The sequence below is a fragment of the Eublepharis macularius genome, chromosome 2 (assembly GCF_028583425.1).
Source record: "Eublepharis macularius isolate TG4126 chromosome 2, MPM_Emac_v1.0, whole genome shotgun sequence".
Taxonomy (NCBI): Eukaryota; Metazoa; Chordata; class Lepidosauria; order Squamata; family Eublepharidae; genus Eublepharis; species Eublepharis macularius.
The window spans coordinates 33,057,999-33,085,672 of NC_072791.1; the positions used below are offsets into that span (position 1 = coordinate 33,057,999).

At 41.8% G+C, this 27,674-nt stretch overlaps 1 protein-coding gene across 2 annotated transcripts in view; it reads left to right on the top strand.

The window, feature by feature from the left end:
* Positions 1 to 27,674, top strand: part of CCDC88C (coiled-coil domain containing 88C) — a 146,555-nt gene that overhangs the window by 14,186 nt on the left and 104,695 nt on the right. For both annotated transcript variants that reach the window (XM_054970923.1, XM_054970924.1), the window contains exon 3: positions 5,176 to 5,284. In XM_054970923.1, coding sequence (XP_054826898.1) covers positions 5,176 to 5,284 — 109 coding nt within the window. The remainder of the gene's footprint in view (positions 1 to 5,175; positions 5,285 to 27,674) is intronic.

Consider the following 27,674-nt stretch of genomic DNA (forward strand, 5'->3'; position numbering starts at 1 on the left):
TCTCCCACCAAGATGTTGCAGGGACTGATATTTATTTAGGACTGACATTAATTTCAGACTTTTGTATACCTCTCCTTTCTCATTGCACAGTCAGGACCCAAAATGGGTATCAGTAAATAAAATGCAAAAATATTAATGTTAATTTATTAAAACACATTGTTTAAAACAGGTTTAAAACCCTAAAGCAGATAATATTGTCCTTCTGATTGGGCCAAAAAACAGGAAGCTGCCTTTTATGAAATCAGACCATTGGTTCATCAAAGTACTGTCTACTTTGACTGGCAGTAGCTCTTGGAAGTCTCACATTTAGAAATGGTGGCCTGGCATCCCTGAAAGGTTTGAGACACAGCAGTGAGTGGAGAACATCGTGCATAATGTTACATCTGCCTGAAAACCCGAGTGAGACATAAACACGTTGAGTGACGCTCTGGCCATCCCCCAAAAGTAAACGGTACTTAACTGTGGGGTTTTTGGAGACAGCTAGAGTGTCCCCCGATGCATTTGCGTCACATCCAGGTTTTGGGAAGATATCACATGCTGGACATAGAGGTGTAAAATTTCGAAAGATTTTGAAACTTTGGAAAAAAAAATGGAGTTTCTTTCATTTTTCTTTGGAAACAGAAATGTTGAGGAAAATGGAAATATATGCAGTATTTACTGTCCTATCAAACCTAAACTTATTTTACTGCTCTAAGGACGTAAAATGCATCTTTTAACTCAGCACATATAATTGCCACGTTTAACATATTTATGGAATGTAAAAGTTAAGAATGCCTTATTTTTCTACAATCAGAATTGCAGATATACCCAATACTTGAGAGAGAACTGCAAGCTGATACACCCTGTTCTACCTTAGCACATGTATATTAATTTTTGCTATCTAAAAAGTAGAAAAAATAGTTAAACAGAAGACATGAAATATGTGGTAAATAAAAGATATGGTCAAAAAAGCTTCCACGCAATAAAACTAATAGCATACTTTGATATGTAGTCCCTTTTACAAAGGGACAAAAGCACTATTTATGGCACTACTTACTGTGTATGTTTGTTTCGTTTTTTCATTTTCTCTAATCCAGTTTTGCATTTTCACATCAAGTTTATACTATTTCTGTTGATTTGTTTTTTAACGTTATGATCCAGTCTTATTACAATATTTATTGTATATCTTATACTGTTCCTATTGTATTGCTAAATTTTGTAATCCACCTTGAGTCTCAAAAACAAGAAAGATGGACCATAAAGTAAATAATTAAATACAAATAAAATAGTGCCATGTGCAAGGAGGTACTGCCACGTGCATGGAAATACTGATTAAAGCAGGAAAGGAGAGTAAATTGCTGCACATAATGTGAGATTTCTAAATGATTAGATGTCAGTGGGTATTTTAGTTCCCAGTTAGAACAATATGCTTAGTTTGCCTTTCCTATGGGTCAGCACCTTTTCCAGGTTCTATGCTCTGCCTCACCATTCCTTTCCCAAGCTACGTTTATGCTTTTGTTCCGGAGTAGGTTCTCTTTCTAACATATTTCTATGCCGCCAAAGAATGAAGCAAGCAGGAACACATTCCAGGACGAGCTTGTAGATAGAATTGATATTTCTTTCAGTGTGAAGTAGGACTTCTTTCTCTTCATTGTGCAAGAGTAAATGAACAATGAGTGAGTAACACTGTAGTGGTTAAAAGTGTTGGACCTAGAAGCTGGAACACCCAGGTTTAAATCTACTGTGCTATGAAAGCTTGTTGGATGGCCTTAGACCAGCCACACACTCGCAACCTAACCTAACTCACAGGGCTATGAGGTTAAGACAGGGGGAGGGAATCACGCATAGAGGAAGGGCAGCATAAAAATGTTCTGTATAGATAGCATTAATCTGATCTTGTTTCTGTCGTCACTTCAATGAGCGAAACAGCACTTAATGGAACTTTAGCTGTCCCAGACTCAGGGCTGGCTCCAGATTTGGAGGAGGGGGCTAGGCAAGAGATCCTTCAGTAGTTCCCCCTACTTTGCCACTGTGCCTCATCTATCTTTGCTCTTCCTCATGTGTGCCCACCCACCCATCCGTATCTGCATATCTCTCTCGGATTGGAGAGGCAAGGTGTGTGGTTGCTAGAGAGCATCTACTTTGTTCTGTTCCGTGTATCATCACCTACCAAGAGATTGCCCTGAGACCTCTGAGGTGTTGGCATGTGTTCCTGGGGTAATTCCCATTTCCTAGTGAGACAGGTGGATGGAAGAACACAGTGGAGTGTGGTTCTTTTGTCTGAGCACTCCAGTCACCTCCCTCTGCCATCTCTCCTGTTCCCTGGTTGTGTAGTCATCTGGTTGGAGTGCAGCCTTCCTGCTGCCTGAGAAAGTTGTGCTTTCCCCATCAGGATATGACAACTTGTTCTAGAAGCCCTCATGATATGACAGGGCCTCTCAGCTCATCTCCCATTTCTTAATGGGAACAGATGGCCAAGCATCTCTGACGGTGAACTGTTTCATCACGGTCTCAGCAGAAGCCCCACCAAGTTGACCTCTGACACTGCCCTGAGTTTCTGAAAGGAATATAACCATATGCTTAATAGAAAATGGCAATTCTAGCATTCCTGGGCAGCCCTGCAGAATTAGTACTAGGGCAAAGGTTTTGTTTGTCCTGTGTTGTAAGCTGGTCCTGTCTTTGGTTACTGTTCATTCCCTTCTTTGAGCATCCTGATTTAACTGTGTAAAGCAAGTGTGCTAGACTACAGATTCTACAAGAGCAAAGTGGGTTGGGGGGAGCTAAAATCCCCCTATATTTGCCCATCAGGAAAATATATAAGCGTTGCTGTGGACAGAAAACCTATTCTAAAATGCACAATTTGTGGTTTTCTATGTCAGCAATATACTGCTACAGATGCTATATTGTAAACTCCATCATCAGTTTGAGATGTTCATGTCTGAGTCCTCCCCAGAATGGGAAAAAAACAGAATATAAACATTTCAGTAAATAAATAAAAGGGCAGTGAGGGGGGATGTCTTTCAGCGAACAACCTAACTAAACAAGGCAAACAGGGGCCTCTTGAACCTCTTCCCGATTCTTTCCCCGAAACAGACCGCCTACAAATGTTTCGCTAGTAATGGTTCGACTTCAGTGGTGGCAGGCTGTGCACCCTCACTTTCATCCGAGGGCCTAGAAAAGCTTTGCAAATCAGTCTGGAGTAGTTCCTAGCCTGCCTCCCACCCCAGCCTGTGATTAGTCCTTGGTGGCCTGATGGTGTTTGATGCCCCTATGGGGAGTGCAAGTATTACAACCCACACTGGAACCTTTACGTGTATTTCAAGCCAATTCCTACTCCAATTTAGTGGAACGGAAGGACAGAATTTGAGATGCGGCTGTGCAGGTAAGCACAAAGCTTTCCCAGGGCCTCTAGATAAACGAGTCATGTCGGTGAGAGATAGCGACCTGACTCACTGCCTGCTGGCCCTAATCCCACAGTTCACCTATCCACCCAGCCAGATCCTTTTTCCTTCCACTGAACTCCAGTATCAGAACAACTACGCAAAAGATGGCAGGTAGAAGACTGTTTACAATCTCCTGCTTGCATATGTTTTTGGTGTTATATAATTAAATAAATAACACGCTCAGGTTCCAATGGTATTTTAAATTGCATCCACAGTCCTATCTTTTGGCATTACTGGGGCAGGTCTTCATTTGAAGATGTGGGTTTGTTGCTGTCGTATATAATTTGGCCCTTAGTGACTGGGCTGCACTGGCTTGAATATAAAAGAAAGTCTGGCATTCATTCCTGTGGGGAAAGTAGGGCCATTTTCACACTGCCTCCTGACCGTGGAACATCGCACAAAGCTCCCGGAACGACAGCATCTTCCTGGCGCGATTTCCCGTCATAACTCCAGTTCTTGTGTGAGATTGCGCCAGGAAGACGCCGTCGTTCTGGGAGCTTTGTGCAATGTTCCGTAGCTGGTAAGCGGTGTGTCATCCAGCCTCTACTAGCAGGGAAACTGTGGAGGTGAGCAATGCCTCTCTTGCCATCTGGGCATCTCACCACTTTCACAGGGCTGGTAAGTTGTGCTTGGTTTGGGAGAAACAGATAAATTAGGGAAATAAGTCTGGCTCCTACCCCTTATTCTGACTCTGACAAATGGCTTTTTAATCTTTCCCTTCAATTTGACTGTTATTTTTGTTGTGGGTTAATAAAGCAGAATAATAGACTGACCTGAATTAAAAGAGGAGTGCAAACTTTGTAGGATACATTTTCATAAAGTTTTAATTCTGTTGCTTCGAAGACAATCCCTAACCCTTTGCTATGTCACTACATTTATAGGCAACAGGTCTGACAGCCTTGAATCCACAGTCCTTTGAGGGTGGTCATCTTTCCCAGACATCCTTGAGAAAGTTTCAAGCTGCTTAAAAAAAAATTAACAAGTTATAGATTACACTTCTTGTGATGGGTGTTGGTTTGTTTGCAGCTTGTGCCCCTTTCTCAGAGTCTGCATGTTTAACAAACAATGTTAGGGAAAAATGGGCTAAGACCAAGGAGTGAAAAAGCCTGACCAGGTGGAAGATGTGGAGAGGTGTCCCATGCTACCTGTGATGGGCTGTCGGACCAGGGCCACATTCAGGAAGTTTTCCTCTAGAAGGCAGAGAATTTCAGTTCAGAGTTCTGACACTTTTCTCTGTACCCATATACCTATCTGTGCAGGCAATATATGTAGACGAACCAACAGGTATGGGGAAGAGCAGAAGCAAGTGTGCCAGCCCCACCCACGACAGAACGAACTGATCGTTCCTGACCTACATGTGCCTTCCTAAACATGGATATGGGGAACAACCCTATGGTCAAGTGTGTATATGTTAGAGTTCGTGTATATGTTAGAGTGGATGCAGTCATCCTCCAAGGAGTCTCCCTTCAGCTGAAGGAGATTTCCTCTATTGTGTGGTCCTTTTTCCCAGTTGGAGGAAGCATCCTTAGGCTGGAAGAAGGCTTCCAACTCGATTCGATAGAAAGGTGGGATATGGGTAGGATCCCTCCCATTGTGAGTGCAGGTTTTCTGTTATTTGGGATTTACAGTGAGTGCAGGAAAGAGTCAGGACATGTTGGGTGGCAGCAGGGGTAAGAAGAGTCAGGTACCTCTGGAAACATTTCTTCCTCTTCCGATTCCTGGCATTTCTAAATCATTGGTCTTACTTTCTTAGGGATCCACGGCCGACAAATCAACGTGTCAACAAACATGTCAACAATGATATCAACCTCCGGATTCAAAATCTCACCATCTTGGTCCGAAACATCAAGACCTATTATCAGGTATGAATTCTCCGGTTTTATAGCACAGATACTGAAGGACGAGCAAATCTGCAGTCACACAGAGACCTGCCACAGGAAATAAAGAGGAAACAGTGTTTGTGGTAGAAACATTTTCAGTTAGTGTTCAGGTCCTTGAAGCATTTCAGCTGCATGCATGTTTAAGGTGAGAATGTCTTTACGCAAGTGGATTGTGTAAACTGTAGATAACCATGGTAGTAAGTACAGTGAAGTGGTTGGTATTGGCAACCTTCATGCCAGGTCTCTGTGTGACAAGCTGTAGCTAGCAATGATGTTGGTGTGCCAGCTTTCCAGATCCAAAGAATTTGACATTCCAATTACACCCTCTCTGAATTAGTCAATGAATAATGATTTCCCGTGACAGTTTTCCTAATTGGTTTACTCTTCTGTGATTTGTATTCAGTTTGAAATGTCCGCAAAAGTCCTTATGGACATGAGAAGAAGTTACTCTAAAATGGGACAATCTGTGTGTAGTGTCCTTTTTATACTAGTCTGCTTCTATTTGCAGTCAGTATTTGGGGGGAGGGGGTCCAAATCATTTGTCTTGCTGTAGCCCTGTGCCTGTGCTATGTGGCATATCTTCAAGAATCTGTGGCCCTCAGGAACAGCTATGGAGGTGACAGAGAAAGCTGCTAGGGGGAAGGGAAAGGCAGAAAATCTGCTGCCATAAAACCCTTCTGTTTGTCAAAATTTGTCTCCATCCCCTTTATCTTTTGTTCTATTGGGGAATGTTGTTTGGGTAAGGAAATTGGAGAGGGCGCATGTTTGGCAAAATACTGACATGGCAAAATATTGGTATTAAAATTGATCTCAAATTACTAATACTTAACAATACATTAATTCCAAGGCAGAATAATATCGTAGGTAGTCATTTGCAAGTAGTGTTTCATAAAAACAAGTGAACGCTTTCTTCATCTTTTTGTAGATCAGTAACCATATCCAATGTGCAGTTGTTGAACCATCTGATATTTAAAAATCTGTAACACATGATTTGTTAAAAGGTTAATTTCTTACCCACATCAGTAATAATGCTTAAATGTTCCATCGATGCAGTAATTAGAATTGCTCCCATTGTTTAGTGCCTGGAAACCAACCTTTTTTGTTCGTCTGCAGTTTGGCCCTGTTGTAAATGCTTCTGTAGAACACTGGAGGTTGGTTGGTAGAGGAAGCACTGGGAGATTCCCAATGGCCTCGGCTTTCTGGTGCTTACAAATTCTGGGCATGCATTCTAGAAACATCACGACTTTTCACCATTTCCTAAGCTGAGCAACTGAGATCTAGTAACAAACCACAATCAACCCAGTACTTTTTATTAGGACCACCTACCATGACTCAAAAGCTTCTGAATTTACAGAATTATTCCTCAGGCTAGTTGTTACAACATAAAAAATAAAAAAGAGGTGAGGGGAGAAAATGAGATGTTTCTGGCCATGATGATATAAAAGGCCTCTTCTTGACAGCCTTTGAAATGCAACAGTAGGTTGTGTATTTACTCCTGAGCCGTATTGCAGTGTGAGGAGAGGGTCCTCAAGTCATAGCTGACTTATGGTGACCCCTGGTGCGGTTTTTAGGGCAAGAGACTAACAGAGGTGGTTTGCCATTGCCAGCCTCTGCAGCCCTGGTTTTAGTTGGAGGCCTCCCATCCAATTACTACCCAAGGCCAATCCTGCTTCGTTTCTGAGATCTGATGAGATCAGGCACACCTGAGCCATATATTGCAGTGTACCTGTTTTCTAGTTTATGCAGAACACACAGTAGTTCATAGCCACCTTAACTGTTAAAAATTGAAAGGTCACCTTATTCTAATACTTGAGTGCTGAACAGGAGATACGGCTGTATGTGCAGTCTAGGTAACCACAAAGTTGGTACATCTTGCAAATGTTTGTCCAATGCAGGGACAACTTTTGCCCCAATGTCATTCCTGTCTACCTGTGCCCTCCTAGCTATGCCTAGCGTGTAATCCCCCACCTCCAATTATGTTGAGGGAAACACTAGTCCCTGGTACAATATAAATATGTCCTAAGATGTCAGTCCATGAATCACAGACAGTCCCAATATTCCCTCTACCTTTGAGGTTGATGAGCTCTCTTAAACTGCAGAAGAACTTGGAGTCAACAGGAGAAAGAGAAATAACTCTGAATCAGGCAGCTAACTTGTTCCAGCATCTCTCCTGTTCCAGGCAGCTGAACTTATTTTTAAAACCTCATAAATCTAGTCACTATTGTAATGTGAAAAATACAAATCTCTGTTTCATAATGCCAAGAGCTACTGGTGGGAGTTGTAATAACAAGACTGAGCATGTTTCTTTATTTAATGACTAACTATGTTGTCCAACGAGTGTATCTTCTTGTTGGAGGTATAGGTTATGCCTCTCTGCTTATATTCAGGTGCGTAATTGTGGGGAGCTCAAGCCTGGTTTATTCTTGGGCTTTCCCTCTTCTCCTTCTCATCTTCCCTTCCTGCAGGATTAAACTGTGCTTTAGAACTCTGGTTCCTGGAAAAGAAATGTCAGCTTTATGAAATCTGATGTGGGTGTAAGGAAGAGCCCAAAAATATTCCAAATCTTGCATTCTGTGTGCCGCTTAAAATTTTGTGCTGTATGTAAGAAGAGTTTTGACATCTGGTAATTCTCAAAGTAATTATTTTCAAACCCCCTATTGAGCTTTTGGCATTTGCAACAAAAAACTTTTGGGGTTACATACATTTAAGCAATATCTCTTGATAGCAGGAGGTACACTGGTTTAGTGAGAGAAAATGTGATTGATGTAAACTGGAGGCTGGAAGTGGGAAGGGAGGTACCAGAGAAACAATAGAAATGGAGACCTGTTGCTTCCGTAAGGGAAGTGTGAACTTCTGGATGCCCATGTCTAATGATGATGGTTTTGCTTTGTTCAGCTTATGACCCTGTAATTGTTTCTTGCAGGACTTAAGCCCTAGGGGAGTCAGATGTGAGATATTAATACTTTGTTATTCTTTAGTATATGAAGTTGCAGAGTAATCACTTTTTTCCTTTTCCATCCCACCCACAGTATGTTAGAGTACTTGAGCTTGTACTTCTAAAGAGAATAGTATCTGTAATAACAATAACTGTATTGTCAAAGGCTTTCACGGCCGGAGAACGATGGTTGTTGTGGGTTTTCCGGGCTGTATTGCCGTGGTCTTGGCATTGCCAAGACCACGGCAGTACAGCCCAGAAAACCCACAACAACCAACAATAACTGTGATTCTCTTTCATCTCCCTGTCTGCCTAAAATTCAGATATGAATACATTCTCTAAGATGTATGGTCAAAATATTCCTTGGTATTTTGTTAAAAGAGAGTAGAGAGTCTTTAATCTACACTGCCAGTATCTCTCTACACGAGATGCCTGGGTGTGGGTTCATCAAGTGTCAGGAGACACAATGTTGGCCAGGAAGCGTGGTTTTGAAAGGCAGAGCCGGTGGAGATCTCTCCAGAGGGGATGGATTCTCTCACAGTCCTCCACCACCTCTGGCATCTCCCCATCGGGAGCTTTTGCCCTGCCGAGTCTCAGTTAATTCAAAGTTTTAAGCAGTGAGGGTGGGAGGGCAAAGGTTCCGTACAGGGAGGCATCAGAGGCGGCACAGGGTTATGAGAGAATGTATCCCCTTTAGAAGAACCTTGCCAGCTCTGTCTTTCAAACCCTAACATTACATCTCCCAACACATGAAGAATATGTATCAGATGTCTTGTGTAGAGAGACTCTTAGACCGACACCTGACCTCCAAGAATTTAGGGATGTAAAACTGGAAACATCCTGGAAATGTAGACATTAGGAACTGGATCAACAATATCTGAAAAATGGTTACACTTTGAAGACGTAGTGAAATGGTCCATTTAAAGATGGTAGAAAACATATACTGTCCTTTTTATTAACTTAGAAAGTTTTTATTGATTTTTGGCGATAAAAGTGGAATCTAAGCTTGAATGTATTGTTCTACCCTGCCCTATTTTGAGTTGCTTGTGTATGCTATTTTTTCTGATGTTTTTAATTATTATTATTTATATCTGTAAATGTATAAAATATAAATTTAAAAAAATGTGGATGTAACTCTTCTACACAACATCCTGGATTTGAAAATAACATGTATGGTATCCCTCACCAATAAGGGTCAATTTATTGTGAATATTCCACAAGGATTGGCTGACAACATTAGTTCTGCCCACTGATTGATAACTACATAAGCTGAAACCCAGGCAAAAGATTCTTTGTGATTAGAGACAGTGTTGAAAGTTAGATGGGATGCTTGAATACTATTTTGAGACCCTCATCTCAGAAAAAGGCAAACCATGCTGGAGATTATTGTAAAAGGAACTGAGGGGAAAAACTGCCCTTGACAAACCTGACCTGTTACCGAACATGTTTGTTGTTTGTTGTTCGTGGCCCTTTAAAGATCCCTTTAAACTCTCAGCTGGCAGGCGGCAGGGGGGGATTCTCCCCACAACCCCCAGCCCCCACCCCCCTGCCCCACCCCAGCACCACCGGGCTGCTGTGGCCCAGTGCAAGAGGGGCGGGGAGATTCTCCCTGTCCCTCTCACACTGGGAGAGCCAGCGGCGCCAGGCTGCTGCGGCCAGGTGAGAGAGGGGCGGGGAGAATCTCCATGGGATCCCTCCCTTTCCTGTCATTTTCTTTTCACAGAGGAAAAAACTGGACTGTCTGCTGGAAGCTACTTTGAGGGGTTAATTTACAAGCCAGAAGGAAAGTCAGGAGTTCAGAGGTCAGACAGTCCATGCCGACGTTGCCATGGGGAATTGATTGAAAGGCGCCAGACTGTCTGGCTTGACGAATGGCTGACCAATGCAACAAACAAGCTCGATCACTCCTTAATTTAGAATGGGGCCTCACGAACAGCTTGTTCCTGAACAGCAGATTGGGTTGTTCATGGATTTTTTTTGTTCGTATTGCTGTTCGTGCCCATCTCTAGTTGTGATATCTCAAAAAGGATATTGTAGAGCTGGGGAAAGTACAGAAGAGGGTAACCAAAATGATTAGGATAAGGGTCACTTTTGGGGGGGAGGTATTTGGGAATTTCCTGCATTTTGCAGGGGGTTGGACTAGATGAGCCTTGAGGTCCCTTCCAACCCTGTGATCCTCATGTGTGCTCCCTGGAGGCCCCAATGATACCACTTCTGTTTAAAAAACCAGAAGCTACGGTGTCTTAGTAGGGCCAAAATTGGCCCCAAACATAGTATTTTCGCTATGCTTGAGGCCAGTTTGGCCCTGCTGAGACTTGGTAGCTTCCAATTTTCCACTGGAAATAGGTCGTCAAGGCCTCCAGAGTACACATGCATGCCATTTTGTTGCATGCTCTGGTGGCTCATGGCTTGCTCCCCCCTCATTGGCCAGATAAGCATGACCAGGAGGTGAAAGATGGTGTGGAGGACCCCTGCCTCTAACAGAGACAAGCAAGATTCAAGTCCAGCACCATGGAATCATTCATTAATGGCTCCTAGTCATGGTGACTGAAGGGAATCTGCAGAGGCAGCAAACCTCTGAATACCAGTTCTAGGATTGAGCATCAGTGGAAGATCTTGGCCTTCCATGACAATGAATTGGCTGTTGTATGGAAGAGGATGCTGGAATAGATGTGCTGGTGGTTTGGTCCAGCAGTGCTTTTCTTATGTTCAGTTACCAGTCTCCAACATACAAGGTGCTTTATCTTTGTACCTTCCTTATTTTCATTAAAATGGCTGGCAGCAGCCTAAGGGTCCTTATATCTTGAATTTCAGCAGTGGTGAAGATAACTTGGGAAAGGGAAAGTAAGAAGGGGGAGGAAGCAAAGGATAACAAAGATGTCTCCTTTCTGACATAACTTATTTTAATTAGAATGAGAGACTTCTGTGCCAAAGCAAGCTGTGTTTCCACAGGATAAGTTCAAATTTCCTGGTAGTTTACTGAGCCCGTTTATCAGCTTTGGTTGAAGTTCAACTCTGTCAACCGTGATAAATCTGTAGATTCTCTGAAGTCATTCCAAGTCTTTCTGCTACGCAAATACCTTGATCATTAAAGCAGAAGGAAATACAAATGCATTATTTGCTGCATACTATAAATTTTACAATTTTGCAATTACAAGAAAATAGGAATGGAGTGGTGAAATAAAATAGTAGACAAAAACATGTTTGAAATTTGAGGTTGCTTATCTGTCAGTCATTCTTTGTTCTAAATGCATGAAAAAGAAGCTGAGGAGCACCGTTCATGTGCCTCACTTAGGCTGTATTCACGTGACCCATTAAACTGAAGTTGTACAGTAACTTACTTTGTTGATGGACTTGTTGCATTCCTGAAGATTCCTGCCTTCTCTCTCCTCCCTTCTGGCCTGGAGATTGATGAAGGAATCTTGGTTTAACAGCAGCTCTGATTACTTGCAACGTTTGAATGCAGATGACCAGGTTGTCCTCCAGTGCAAGCCAAGATTCTAAGCTGCCCGGTCTGTGAGGAGGAACCAAACTCCAGTCAATCTAAGTGCTTGCATTTTTGCCTTGTGGGTAACTGGTGTTTGCTTTATGCCAAGATTATTTCATTGTGCTCAGCATGACAAGGAGAGAAGAGGCAGGAGGTAGGTGAGCAAGTGAACCCAGCAACATGTAAAGTTGGTTTGCAAGGTCATTTTAATGTCTGCTGAACATGAGGTCTGAGTACAGATTGTGCTTCAGATAGCTCTGTAGCGCTGTCCTGTGAGCAACGTTGATTTCACAGGCGGAAAGACTTGTTGGCAAATCCTTCCAACCTGGAATTCATTAGTGAAGATTTGTTACTAATTTCATTTTGCAATAAACATTGTAATGAATTATAATAGAAAATATGGTCATTGACATTCTGACCTGCTTGCATTCCTTGTAGGAGAGGGGGAAGAGGTATGTAAACTCAAAAATTTGCTAGCCGTGACCTTCCCAGTGTGATGGGTGTTTGCCATAGATTCTGGCTAGTATTTTCAGCATGCCAGGAGAACTAACTACTTCTTTGTATAGTTGATCTTGGGGCCTAAAGTTCAGGATAGGCATTTTTTAAAAAGGATACAGCATTCATATCTCTTGGCACTCCTACAATATTGTTCCTTGATCTTCCGCCTGAAAATCTTACCTGGGAGATCTTTAACTGTCAGGAGTTCAAGGTTCAGGTGGGGAGAAATATGTTAGCTATTGAGGCCCAAGTCAATTGTAGAGCAATTTTATAATTATGAAAATGAAATATGTGGCACAGATGAATTGTACCATGAGCTCAAACAGGAAACGAGCATGCAGTACATCAAATGAATAGCCTACACATTGTGGTCTCCAAGTAACTATTATCTGATTAAAAGCTGCTGATCCATTAACACTTAAGTGTGTGGTTTACAAGCAATACTTCAGCAAACAATTAAAAAAAAAGATGTTCCCTAGATTTCCTGAATTTAACTTAGAGCAGAGGGAAAATTGCAGCCAGTGCTTATTCTCTTAGGGTGTGTTTTTGGTTGTCCTTTGTAAATGATTTTGAGGACAACTGTATGAGAAAGGAGAATATACATTTAAATGGAACGCTTGTCTTTACACAGAGTACTATTATCTGGATAATATGAGGGCTCTAGGCCAGGATTATTAAGTTATCAAATTTCTGGTTTAAATTAATCTCCAAGCCTGCAGGCTCTGATTTACTTTGGCATTGAAAGAAAGGGGAGGTGAGGAAGTATCACCACCTCCACTCCCCCTCCCCATCTAAATGAAGCCAAATATTAGCCTAGCTCTCGTTGATGTGGCTGATCTGTATCTGGGCTGTACCATTTCCGACTGCGGATGGAAGTGCACATACTGAATGCTGCTCTGCTCAAAAGTATTCGTTGCATGTGTGAAAATGTTAGAAAGAAATTTAGAACTTCTGTCTCTGATACCTGAGGTTCTAGGTGCAGGGATTTAAAAAAATGAATTAATCAATGAGTGCCTCCAGCTGTGGTCAGAAATGTACAATCCTGATACAGGGTTATGACTTCAGTAAGAACTAGGTTTTTGATCAAGAACTTGATGCGAATGCTACAGTCTTTACCAGATTTCTATTTTAGAGCCATTTATTTATGGTGTTGCTGTTTACTCCTATAGCTGCTTCTGCATTACTGATTTGTTAGATTTTGTTGTGATGATTGTAAGCTGCTTAGGAGGTTTTATAACAGGTGGAATATAAATTATTCTGAATCGCCAGCTGTGGCAGTAAAGGAAAATGTAAGTCTAACTTGCAGTCGTTCTGTCATGTGAGCTTGAACCAGGTGTGTCCATGTTGCTGCTTGTAATCTGTTGTAGGGGTGTGCACCAAAAGAAAGAAATCTGGGAAAGTTGGGTTTCAGGGAAACAAACAAACAAACAAAAAACCCTGTGTTCCCTGAAATCCAGTTAAGATTTTATAATCCAGTTTGACAATATTAGAGAATCCCAAATTTATTCAACCGTTAGTTTCTATGGGGAAATCTATTGGGTGAGTGTGCATTTTTCAAGCAAACTCCACCCAATTTTCAGGGAACCTACTTTTCACTGTCCTCTAAAGACTCCCCAAGTTTCAAGAAGAGTGGACCCCGTGGTCCCATTCTGTGAGTCCCTGAGCAAGGTGTCCCCAGCCCCTCTCTATTGTTTCCTATGGGAAAAAAGTCAAAGCTGACTCCCACTGCAGATACATGCTGGGACAAGGCTGCCGTGGTCAAGGCACACTCCCAAATGAAAGCTCAACACACAGAAATCCCAACAGAAACAAAATGAAGCAAGGGAATGGAATCGTCCCAGAACCAAAGCGAAGCAAGACCAACATTAGATACATCAGAAGTGAGCTGTGACTCACAAAAGCTCATAACCAACCACAAATTTTGTTAGTCTTATAGGTGCTACTGGACTCAGCCAAAATGGTTTGCAAGGGCTGTGTGAAAAGGGCCCTACACTGGTGCAGCACAGGACAAAGTGGCTTGGAGTTGACAAGGGCCAGGCTTTTGCAGCTGCAGTGGAAAAGGTGTGTGTGTAAAGCCACTGAGTCAGTGAATATTAATTTTTCAGCAATGTGTGCAGTGATTGCCTGAATGTCTTTTTGACTGCATATACATAGATCAGGATGTAACGTTATAATTTTCATTGTGCTGCAGATTACCCATTCTGAATTTCACCAGGGGGAGGTGCCCTTGAGTAATACCGAAGATTAAGTGTGTGGAGCACATGGTAGAGGCACAGGCTTAGGTACCACTAATCCTGATCTTAACATGTGGTGGGGTTTGGAAGTTCAAGAAGTTACCTTAACAGACAATCCAGAGATGTCCAATTTCTCTGGTATGCTTTGGCTTGCTTGTTCAATTTAATATTAAAAAATTATCTCCTGCAATCTTTTTTATTTGGGGCGGGGGGAGAGATGAGAAGGCTTTTAAAAGTAACATAGGAACAACGTTACAACATCTCATAAAAGAATGCACCAGAACTTTGAAATGAGTGGATAAAAATTCCGGGTTAAAAAAAATTAAAACAGTGATCTTAGTGGTAAAATCATCCTAAAAGCCACTGGAATAAAGTAGGATAATCCACAGAATACTTCACAGGGAGGAGAAGTTGCTAAAAAGCTTGGGAAACATAAAGAGATTGCGTTTTTGACACCAAGCAAGCTTCTGTAGAGAGGGAGTTCAACATTCCTGGTGCCCCCACAGAAAAGGCCCCGTCTCTGGTGCACACTAGTTGTACCTTTCTGTCAATGGGAGCACATGGCAAAGCAGGGACTTGGACAGCGTCTTTAACTGCTGCACAGGTTTGTATGAGAGAAAGTGATCCTTCACTCTGACTAGAGCAGACCAAATTGAATGAATGCTTGTGTGACTTCCAGTACCAAACTTTCCCTGAGCAAATGATTCAATTTGCCAATATTAAGTAATTATGCTGGTCCTCTGACACTCAGATTTAGTTTTAGGAGCTGTTGGAAAAGACACAGAGTAATGAGAGGCTTACTGATTTCAAATCCACTTAATTCTTAATATAATATGTGTTTAATACACACCTGAATTGTGTACGACTCTTAAGTCGGTTTTGGAAACAGTTGGTCAGGAACTAGTTCTAATACAACTGCATGGCTACCTTGAGTAGGTAAAACTGGTCTACCTTGCAAAGTTATTGACATGCAAAGTATTTGAACTCTCTTGATAAGTGCTGTGTAGTAGTGTATGGACATGCATTTTTTAACCCATTACATACTTTGATAATGGTTGTTTGGAAGAGTAAAGTTATGAACTTCTATTACGCTTTCATCTGCCCAGGAGGAAACCCCAGATATCGAATCTATTTGATAGACCAAAGTGGTTTCTGTGAAGCCATCACTGTCGGCTCATTTAATACAAGGTGACACCATTTTAATTGCTGTGAAGCACAGAAACAAGATGGAAAATAAACAACCTCAGACAATACAACCTCAGACATCCATCATGAAAACATTGTAGAAAAGATGGCTGGGGTGGCATCTGGGGAATGAGGGACAGGCTCCATTTTGCAGTTTCTAAGAGACCTGCTGTTCTGAGACCCTTTGGCATTCATTGGGTTAAAGGAAGGAAGGGGTCAGGCAGGGATTAATGCTTGGCTTATTTGGAACAGCTGTCTTGCAACAAGGCTTAAAAAGCCTGAGCCCTCCTGGGAACCACAAGAATTATAACTAGAAAATAGAAGCAGGTGAATCTGGTAGGAAACTATTGCATTTGAAAGGCAAAACATGCGATGCAGAATCATGTGATGTTCACATAAGTCTGCATATGTCAGATTTTGAAATATAATGCCCATGATTCAGTAGATTAAAGTTTATTTGGTCAAGTGGTATTTCTTACCATCAGTTCTCTAGCACTGAAATGTGACACACCATCTGGTCTGATGTTTGTTTATGTTGAACTTGGGACAAAGTTTGAAGCAGGTCTCTGTCTCATGCGTGTTTTTAGTTTATTTACATCATTTATACCCCGCTTTTCTCCCCAGTGGGAATCCCAACATTCTTTTCTGCTCCATTTTATCTGCACAACAAGGCTGTGAGATAGGTTAAGTAGAGTGTCTAAGACTGGCCCAAGGTCACCCAGTGAGCTTCCATGGCAGAGTGGGGATTTTAGCCCAGGTCTCCCAGATCCTAATCCAACACTCTAACCACTACACCTCACTGGCTTCCATTCCTCCCCCCAGCATTTACCACACATGAAAGGATACAATTACCATGAAAATCCTGCATTCATATGGATACCGTGATCTCCTTAACTCTGAGGGCCATACAGTACAGCAATAATGTACATTCTAAAGAGATGTTGCTGAGGTATATGTACCTAGGATCTGAACGAAGTGCGTTGGCCATTCTCAATAATTATCTTGGTAATGCAGGAAAGCTAATTTTTCTAACTAACACACTCCCTAGCTGCTGGCGCGCCCCCCTCCCAATTTTCTATCATAATTTTCTACCATAATTTATTTAGTTAGAATTTTATATATTATCTGCATACGTATATGCTTTCTGCATATATTTTTTATTTATTTATTTTATTAAATTTGTAACCTGCTCTGTCCACAAGCAGGCTCAGAGCAGATAACATGTAAGATAAGAACAACCAGAATAGAAGATAAACATGTAACAATTTACAAATATAAAAACAGTTTCAGAATGCAGTGCTTGATGTCACACAACCCCTAACATCCAAAAGCCTGTGGGGCAGGGGTGGCATGCTGTTTAAATGGACAGCAGGATCTGGAGGGGAGCTTAATGCCCCCCCCCAGTGCTCCTGTATATGCTGTTTACCAGCAATACAATAAAATTATAAAAATGAAAAATAACAATTAACAATATTAAGCCATAAAGATAACATTCAGTAGCCTAAAATAATAAAAAACAATTCTCAGGCCTTAAAAACAGCCCTCCCAAAAGTTGAAACCCCTCAATGAAAAACTTTGCCAAAAAGGAAGGCTTTGACCTGGTGCTTAAAAAGAAAGTAGGCCCTCATCTCAGGTTGCCACTACCCTCACCTCTGCCGGCAGGGTCATGGAGAGCAGGACTAGGGAAGAGGATCTTTACTGGCAGGCTTGTAAAGAGAATTTGTTTCCTTGATCAAGCCACAATGAGGGGTGCTGCTGAGATAGATGGTAGAGGAAGAAACTTCTGTGTGTACTGATCAGTTGTATGTTCTTGGCCTTGACATGTAGCGTTAGGGCTCTCATCGCAGTATCATGCCACATACACATCTCAGGATTCCTATGCAGGTGGAAGATCTTGGCTCCCATAAAGCCCAGGAAGCCTCAGATTTCATCATGCCTCAGCAGAATGACTCTAACCATAGGTGAGAAAATAATGTTGGCTGAAGTTTTCTTCTAAAAGCAGAAGTGGTAAAGGAAAGTGCCGCTCCTTCCCTGAGGTTTCCCAGCTCACCACTGAGGGAGCTAACTTGAAGATCAAGCAAAGCCCCGGCCCGAAGGACATCCGTCTGGCCTCAACCAGGGCCAGGGCTTTTTCTGCCCTGGCCCCGGCCTGGTGGAATGCTCTCCTGCTGGGGATCTGGGCCCTGCGGGGCCTATTATAGTTCCGCAGGGCCTGTAAAATGGAGATGTTCCGTCGGGCCTTTGGCTGAGTGCCAGCGGGTGTCCTCCTTCCATCTAAGACCACCACTTCTTCTGGGGCTGCCCTCAGCCATCTGCTGTGCTCATATATGGACTCCCAATATTTGGGAGTTCCTGGACTATTTTAATGACTTTTTAAAAATTATTATTGATTTTATGTTTTTGTGACTTTTAATGTATTTTTTGAATGTTGTTAGCTGCCCTGAGGCCATCTGGGGGGAGGGCGGGGTATAAATCAAATAAATAAGTAAATAAATAAAGCTGGGGCAAAGGTGCAGAATGTGGTGGGACCTGGTTCGATTCAGTGTTCTTTCTACACTTGTAAAGAAATGTTTGCTTTCCTAAATCACAGGGTGCCAACTCTCAGGTTTTCATTTGAAAAGTCATGATTTGTAATCAAGAATTATCTGAATGGGGCATGCATACATCCGTGGATCTGCAAAACAGAAGGCAAAGCTGATAGGAGTTTGCAACAAAGGGCTAGCTCTTCTTGATATGTTGCTTTGTGTTGGACTGTGTTAATTTTGCCTTGTAATTATAGTTACAGTGGGCAGTGATTTTCTAGCTGGCAGCAGCTTCCTGTATCAGCTGGTGAGCTGGTGTGTGTTTTATAATTATCATAGTTGTCAACTATTGGGAATTAATGACAGTTTAGAGGATTTAAAACTCGTAATGAATTCCAGAATTCTTGATTTCAACCTTCTTAAGAAATCACTCCAGGCTCCTAAACTCCCTTGTCGCCCCTGCTGCAATGTTGGCTTAGGTCAAAATGTACCAACTTAGAGTGGTAGCTGGGGAGGGGGGAATGCAGAACCCCTATATGTTTTTAATAAGTTTAATTCCAATGTAGAAATGTCTGAACTGTATTATAAACCAACCCTTAAGCAAAAGAGCCGCGATCAAGGACAGTGCTGTTGGGGGAGTCCCTCTTGGAGTAATGCAGCTTCTATTGTGAAGGAATAAGCCATAGTCCTTTTACTTGCAGGAAAAGAAAAATTCTTGCAGATAAAGAAAAATTCTACTCATTGGATTGGATCCTGCATTGGATTTCCAGGGATGGAGGCATGGAGTGTGACTTTTCCACCTCTCCCTTCCCTTTGCAGTCCCAAACGCCACCCAACCTGCTCTTGGAAGACAGGCAACCCACAGAAACAGCTTTAGAGCAATTGGAGAACCACAGCAGGTGGAGAGAACCTGAGAAAACAGCCCCCCCCCTTTCTCCCGCTGAAATCCAAGCCATTAAAAGAATGATGCCACCTCCAAATCTGTGGGCACGGCTGTTTTTAACTTTTTTAAAATTACTAATTTGTATTTGAAAGTTTGATAATCTGAATTGTCATATGGTGTCCCTGCTTCCAGTGTCTCTTTAGAACCCACCATGACAATACTAGCCTTGTTGAAAGTCATGGCAGATCTTTTTTTTTTTTTAAATAAGGCTCAGTCTTCATTTTCCTTTCATCCCTTCTTTCATAATAGACCAAATCATACACCGTAATGCTTGAATCCTGACCCTAGAATTCCTTTTTTCTAAGAGCTGCTTTGCACTATATTAAAATTAGCAGGTGAATTGTGTCTATCCCCAGCACACCCAATAACATATTTTTTAAAAAAATCTTTAAAAAAATTCTTGCATTTGTCCCCATCTTGGCATAAATATGGCTGGGGGTGGAGAGGAAAGAGAGATTTTACTGTGCACACACGATGCACTGCTAATGTTGCAACAGGTGGAACTTCCTCTAAGATACACAGGCAGCACCTAGGATTCTGCTTTCCTGGTTCTGTCTCTGTTACCTGATGGCCTGGTCACATGGGGTGCTGGTCAAACTTGGCATCTTCTGTCGTTTCTCTGCCGAGCAGAGCTAAAGCTAAGTGTTGTTTCTGAGGCCTTTACATAACTGAGACGTTGTGTACTGTGTGGTGAGTAATTTTTCTTTCCCCTTTACTATTTGCTTTGGCCCTTCCCTTGACAACCTCCTTGAAGATTTCAACAGCATCACAGTACCCATTGTGAATGATCACAACATTTGTTTTTAGCAACGAATTTGAAACCGTCCTCACTGACTTATTCCACTATAGCAGTCAAGTGCATTCCTTTTGTTCATTCGTCTATGCTTGGAGATTCGCTCTATCACTGAGGAAAATGAGAAAAATATTTTGCAATTCCAAATTAAAAAATTAATTGCTAAAACGGAGTTCCCTATTCTCCACAAAATTTAGGTATTGTACCAAAGTCCTTCCTGGCCAGAATTGTGCTGTGGTTCATATACTGAGGTTCAGCCAGGCAGATATTGGCATGTTTCACATGTAACAACAAAACTGTAGTTTATTGTTGAAGGCTTTCACGGCCGGAGAACGATGGTTGTTGTGGATTTTCCGGGCTGTATTGCCGTGGTCTTGGCATTGTAGACACTGAGAGATCTCTGTCTTGTGGTGCTACACCTCTGAAGATGCCAGCCACAGCTGCTGGCGAAACGTCAGGAACTACAATGCCAAGATCACGGCAATACAGCCCGGAAAATCCACAACAACCAAAACTGTGGTTTGTTTCTATGGAAATGAGCCTTGGGATTGTGCATTTCCCTCCCTTCACACACAACTAGGAAATGAAATACTTTTGTGACAAACCGTAGTAGGTCATTTTATCTGAATCACGGGCTGTGGATTATTCTCTGCCTTCCAAAGCAGGGTTTGTAGGTTGGAGGGCAGAGAAGAACCAATGGTTCGATTCAGATCAAACAGTGAACTGTAATTTGCCATGGAAGCACTTAATTTCTACTTGTGCAGAAGTAGAGGGGGGAACATGTAAGGCTGAGAATTATCTATGCTTATTCCTGTAACTATAAACTATGGTTTGTAATTGATGTAAATCTAGCCTTCCTGGCAGAACTGGAGAGCCACTCTTTTTTTTCTCTAGTGAGTTCTTTGCCTGGTCTGGAAGTAAAGGGCAAGACAGAGTCTCTCTACACAAGAAGGCTCAGGTGTTGGGAGTTACAATGTTAGCTGGGAAGCATAGCTTTAAAAGACAGATTTTACCTCTCTACAAAAAGCCTGCAGAGATCCCTTCTCAGGGGGTTTGCTAATTTCATTGGGGAGGCAAAATTAACAGAGCCTTTGGGGAGGTAGAGATGAAATTAACAAACCCTTCCAGAAGCCATCTCCACCAGCTTTTTGTAGAGAGGTGAAATTGACAGAGCCTTTGGCTCTGTCTTTTAAAACTATGCTTCCCAGCTCACATTGTGTCTCCCTACGTTTGAGCATTCTCGTGTAAGATGTCTTGTGTAGAGAGACCCAATGCCTTGCACAGCCTTGAGATGTTCCTCTGCTTTGCTAGGAGTCTTTAGGTATGCAGACTGGTCTCCGTCATGGTGCTGAATGGATGACAACGTTGATCTGTATTGGGCATTCAGCACTCCTAAGGACTTCTGGAAGTTTTTATTTCTTAAGTGTATTGTTATCCTGCTTTCCTGCAGGGAACTTGGGGTTGCATACATAGTTGTCTCCTCTTTCATTTTATGAGCCTGGTTAGTCTGAGAGGGTGTCTGGCCCAAGGTCACTCAACAAGCTTCATGATAGAGTGGGGATTTGAACCTGTGGTTTCCCAGATCTTAGTCTGTCACTCTAGCCACTACACCACACTGACTCATTCATCCTCAATCCTTTCTGGACATTTTGGGTAGATCAGAAGCTTTTGTTTCAGTTAGCCTCTGCACACCCCTAACACCTGCCCTTCTTCTTCCTCGTCTTCTTCTGTTTGGTATCAAAACCTGCATTCTAGACCAGAATTTTCAGGGGACAATAGACACTTAATGGCACACTCCTTGTATCACAAATGATTGAATGAATGAATGCAATTTATCACATAGCTGTCATCCCCACCTTAAATGCTAGCATAAATTGGCCAATTCAAAAGAGCAGCTGTAGTGATGATAGACAGAACACAGTGACATAAAATATTCAGCAGTGGTAGAGGAGCCAAGCTTCTCGTTCATTTGGTTTTACAAGACCTCATTTAAGCAGAAAATTGATATTTGCCACTTTATTATAGCTCCTCAAAAGGCTTCCTTAAGACTGTAACAGCAGCCTTCTCATCTTTGTGTTCCTGTTTCAAGAGCTAATCTTTTTAGGAGGCTCCTTTGAGGCAGGTCTGTTCAAGTTGCCATCGCAAAACGTGTGGCACTTGCCCGAAAGGCAAACAGCTAAGAGTGTGGGACGCATTGTATCTACCTTGAATAAACAGCCTGCTGTTTGTCTGATTCTGCTTATTGTGAAGGGCTTTTCTCTGCGTTGCACGAGTGCAGCAGATATCCTGCTTGTGGTTAACAATAGGGATCCTCCCCTACAAAGCAGATATCTTTGCAGCTGCTTTGCACTGCCCTTCATGCATTGACATTTGGAACATGGTGGCCCTTGAAACAGCTGCTTTAGTTCTGGAGGTACTAGTTTCCGCTTCACTAAAATATCTGGGCACAGTTTGCGTAGGTGTAAATTACTTTTCATCTGTGGTTCATAAGCCCTGCTTCCTGGGTGCCTGCGCTCCAGCACCTTTTGTTATTCTGTACACTCTTGCACTGATGTTGGAAGCAGAGTATGGTTCCCGTTAACAGAAGGCAGTTCTGTCAGCAGAACTTTTCTGCCTCTCTGCTCCTGCTGCAGCCTAACTGGTCTCCCAAAATGCTGCTTGGGGCGGGGGGTGGGGCAGGTGACTCTCAAGAACAGCACAAAAGGTGAATGGGGAGGTCTGTAATGAGGGCGAAAATTGGTGAAAATCACACAGACAGAAACCTGTTTTGCTAACTGCTCCAATTGTGTGTCTTCAGGGCTTAGAGTTGCCAACCTCCAAGTGGGGGCTGGAAGTCTTCTGGAATTACAACTGATTTACAGCCAACAGAGATCAGTTCTCTATATAGGGTTGCCAACTTCCAGGTAGTGGCTGGAGATCTCCTGGAATTGCAGCTGGTCTCTAGGCCACAGAGATCAGTTCACCTGGAGAAAATGGCTACTTTGGGGGGTGGACTCTATGGAATTATGCCATGCCAAGGTCCTTTCCCTCCCCAAACCCCACTTTCTCCAGGTTTCACCCCCCAGATCTCCAGGAATTTCCCAACTTGGAGCTGGCAACCCTAACTCTATAACATTATACCCCATTGAGGTCTCTCCCTTCCCCCAACCCCCCCCCCCAGACTCCCCCTCCAAATGTCCAGCTAGTTCTGAAGGGTGAGTTGGCAACCCCATCAGGACTACAGCAGCTAACTAGCAACCAGTATTGATTTCCGTCTTCATGACAGAACTAATATTGGACAGACAGACCAAGCCTTGAAGAGGCAATAGATAATGGAAATGGAAGCATTTTAAAGCTTCTCGTCATAGCAAGGAGGACTGTCCTTTTTCAAAGACATATACAGTATTCAGTAGCTCGGTCACCATGAAAACCGCATTGATGATTTTAAATAGTAAATTGAAGCTGCCTGATCATTGCTGAATTCTACCCCCCTTTCCCTTGCTGTCTGTGCTGTCTCTTTGTTTTTTAAAAAAAGTGTTTCTCTGTTTTGCCCGTCTCTGGCTCACTTAGGTACGGGGAAAGCTAAACTGAATGTTTGGCCTGTTGAGTGCTGACAACACCATCCTCTGTGGTCAGGTTGGAAGCTCGAGGTGCCTTTTTGCAGCAGTTGGTTTTGCAAGGGGCTGAGCTGATTTCTGTAGTTCTCTAGTTTCCCACCGGTCATTCATTGGCACCAACTAGTCCGTGGCCTTCTCTGTGAAAGAACAGGTTTGACAAGGTAAAGTGACACCTTGGCGTGGATATATTTCAGCAAAGATGCAGACAGACTTTTATTAAAGTGGCAAAAAGAACCGGGGCAAACTCTCTTTCAAATGAAAGTCGCAGCTTAGTTTTGTAGGGTTCTTAGATACTTTTTTCAGAGTGCAAGATAGCCGCACTAGAAATTTAACTGTCCTAGAGATTAATAGTGTTCATGATGATGGCAGCATGTAAGGAGAGAGGAAAGTGCTGAAAATCTGCAGAATCATTATCATTACATCACTGGTACACTGAGTTATGGCAAATAGCTGGACACATCAGCTTAGAGTTGTTAAAGGTAACGCCATGTCAGATTTCTATGAAACACGGCAAGACTTCATTTCATATACTAATCAGAACAGTACCCAATACCAGCATTTATCTGAACCCTTTCTCAAGTTATGGAAAAGAGATTAGATTCACAATATATAGAGAAATGTTTTTTTTAAAACTCCCATATGCCATTAAAAAATTTTTCTCTTTTATATTGTGAAAGATAAATTTGAAAAGTCCTCCATTAACAGTTTGATTCAACACTGCCTGTTTTCTTTTTCATCTCTTTTCTGTCTCATTTTTTTCATATTTAATCTTTTTTTGTTGTATTATATGCTCATGCCTTATTTTTATATGTAATATTATATGTTATGTATGTGGTTTATATGGTGGGTTTTTGTTGCTGTTGTGTTTGAAAATTAATAAAATTATTTTTTTTAAAAAACCTGTCCTAGATACTCCCGTGTTTCCTATATCATGTTGCTTATCACTCTGGATGGGCAGGGTGGACAGAACAGAGCCACTCTATGTATAAACATGCAAAACCGCTTACTATTGAGTCAGCCCATGAATCCAAGAAGCTCAGTATTGTCTATTCTGATGGACTATAGCTTTCCAAAATCGCAGGAAGAAAAAGGTATTTCCTTGCATACTGGAGATCCTTTTGCTGAATATGCTGCGGATTGTGCCTCAGAACTTCTGCGTGCAAAACGGGCTCTGCTCCTGAACCACAGCATCTCCTCATATGCAGTTCTGTGACATAGGTGGGAAGCTGGAGGGGAGGGGTCAGAAAGTAGAAGAAGTTGGCCTTGCTTTATACCGACCTTGGAATCCCTCACCCCCAAGTCCAGCACAAGGAGGGACTATCCTGTCCTGCAAGTCCTGTGCACATGCCAGAGAACTCGGGGCAGGGGGGGAGAAGGGGTTAGTGTTGACTGCAAACCATAGCTTGCAGCAAGGCCAGCCAAAGCTTGTCTGGATAACTGTTTCAATCTATCTATATATTCAGATGTGTATGTGTGTAGCTTGGCCCTTCAATTTCCAGCAGAGGAAAGTTACCAACAGTACCCATGCCCTTCCAGTGATGTCACCTTTAGAATTCCTCTCTGAATTCTTTTCTCTCTTTAAGAGTTTGTTTGGGATCCAAGGAAGTCAATTCAGATGTGGCTTAGATGTATGTAAGCATGCGTGAATTGTGACGGCCTATGGCTATAGACAATAAACTCTTTTGATCCTTTTTATGTAAGCATGGGATAATATAAAGAAAATACATTGATGTATCGCAGATATCTTTCCTCTTTTGCTCCAGTTTCTGTTCTATTATCCTATGTAGGCTTCCCTTTGAAGTAGGCACAGGGACCATGGCTCAATACCAGACCACATACTTTGCTTGCAGAAAGTCCCAGTTTCAGTCCTTGGCATCTAAAGGGAAAGCTTGAGGTCCAGGAAAGCTGCTGCTGAAGTAGACAATACTACCCTAAGTCAACCAGTAGCCTGACAGTGGGTATTGTTTTAAATAGCGTATTGCTTTAAGGCATCTTCCCTTTTCTGGTGTTTTTAAAATTCATTTCTATGTTGGAGTCAGCAGGTTACCGTTAATATTTAAACTTTGGTTCTCTGTCTCTTTGTAGACTTTACAATGGAGTCAACAGTAAGATTTACTTCATTTATACCCCACTTTTCTCCCCACTGGGGGACCCAGAATGTCTCACAACATTTTCCCCTTCTGTATTTGTTAAGTAGGTTAGGCCGTGTGACTAGCCCAAGGTCATCCAGCAATATTCCATGGCAGAGTGGGGGTTCAGACCTGGATCTCCCGGATACTAGTCTGTTTTGCTTGTAGTCTGCAGAGACTCAAGGCAGGTTACAAAATTAGAAAACAATGCCATGAAAAAAGAAGAGGTACCATAAACAATGCAAAAACTGGATCACAAAAATTAGAAGACAATATAGTAGAAACAAGATAATACATGCAATAAACCACAACCCTGTCCCCTTAATGAAAACATTTTAACACATTCTGTGGAATGCTAGAAGCATGGGAATGTAAAGAAGTAGCTTATGGTTGTATTCACTAGAGTTTTGTTCTTTAACTCTTTTATAAAGATTTACAGTAATAATAGGTACTAGTAAATAGTTGTATCTTGTACACTCTCTTAAGTATTTTAAGTTTTTTAAGATGCACTCTAAATTATTTTTATTTGTTGCCTTTGAAGATTTAATTGGCTATTGAAAAGACTTTGCTGTATCTCAGGGACATCAGATACTTAGATTCTTGGGTTTAGCTGCCTGCACGAGTTCCTTAAGCGAATGATGTTTGAAAGGAATAAACTTTGTAAATGTTTTTGAGAGAGAGCCTTTTGAAATGAGATAACGCCATGTATCCAGCCATCTGCAGACCTCGCTGAATAGAACATTCCTGCCATGGCCGACTAGGCTCCTGCAACTTTGTTTTTGGGGGGATTAGCAGACTCTCAGAAACAGGGTGGATAAAAATCAAAGATTTTTTTTTAAAAATCAAAAAAATCGGATTTTTTTTATTTAAATCGGATTTTTAAAATTTAAATCGGATTTTTTTAAATAAAATGCTTTTTGAGGAAAATATATTACCATCCAAAGGTTATTCCATCATGAAATAAAGATTAGTTTTTAATTATGTAGAATAAGGCTGTATATGTTTAATTTTTTTGGTAAATAAATTCCATTAATCCATTCACAATGTCATGCTCTTCCAGAGGTTTTTGTAAGATTATTGGGCAGTTTCTCTGCCTACAAGATACTATCACAGATGCTTGGTTTTGCAGTTCTCAAAACTGAATTTGTGTCAGCTCAGCAGAGATCACATGCCTCTTCTTCACAGCAAAAATGTTATAACATGAACAGAGTTGAGAAAAAGACCTTAATCCTATTGTTCTACAAACCTATGAAGACAGAATCAACCCCTCCAGTGCTAAGTTTCAAGAAGTTCAGTGAATAGAAACAATATTTTTCTGATTGTTTGGAGTGGAATAGATCTGCACAAGAAGAAACTAAGTGTGAGGAGGGAGGGGCAAGCAGTACAAAATGAAAGTGAAACTTTTTGAGCACAATACTGCACAAGTCTTTGGATCTTTTGTGTGTATGACCTGAGGTTTATCACATTCTTTCCTTGGAGGAAAAAACCTATAATGGCAGCAAGCCATAAAAGAGACCCAGTTTGGGAATACTTTAATGAAGTTCCTTTACCTATCGGTAAGGCAGGCATCTACTTGCATATTAAAGTTATACCAGCAAGAATTAGTCTTTATGTAGAAAACTGTGATTTAAATCAAGCCTTAATGACTAGTGATTTAAATCGTGATTTAAATCAGTTTGATTTAAATCAAATCCACCCTGCTCAGAAACGACATAGAGGGCAAAAGTGGGGTTCTGCAAAGGATTAGGAGGGGGATTGATGGGAATCACTGCCCTATTTTCAACCTTAAATACCCACAACTCTTTAGAACTGCATGATTGGATACAGACCTCCCATCAAATATCTTTGAGTATATCCATGACTGTTGGTTGTTCCTTGAAATGTAAACATTGTATTTATTTACTTTAACTTGCCTTTTCACTCCAATGGGGACCCAAAGTGACTTACATAATTCTCCTCTCTTCCATTTTATCCTCACAACAACCCTGTGAGGTAGGTTAGACTGAGATAGTACGACTGGCCCAAGGTCAACCAGGAAGCTTTCATGGCA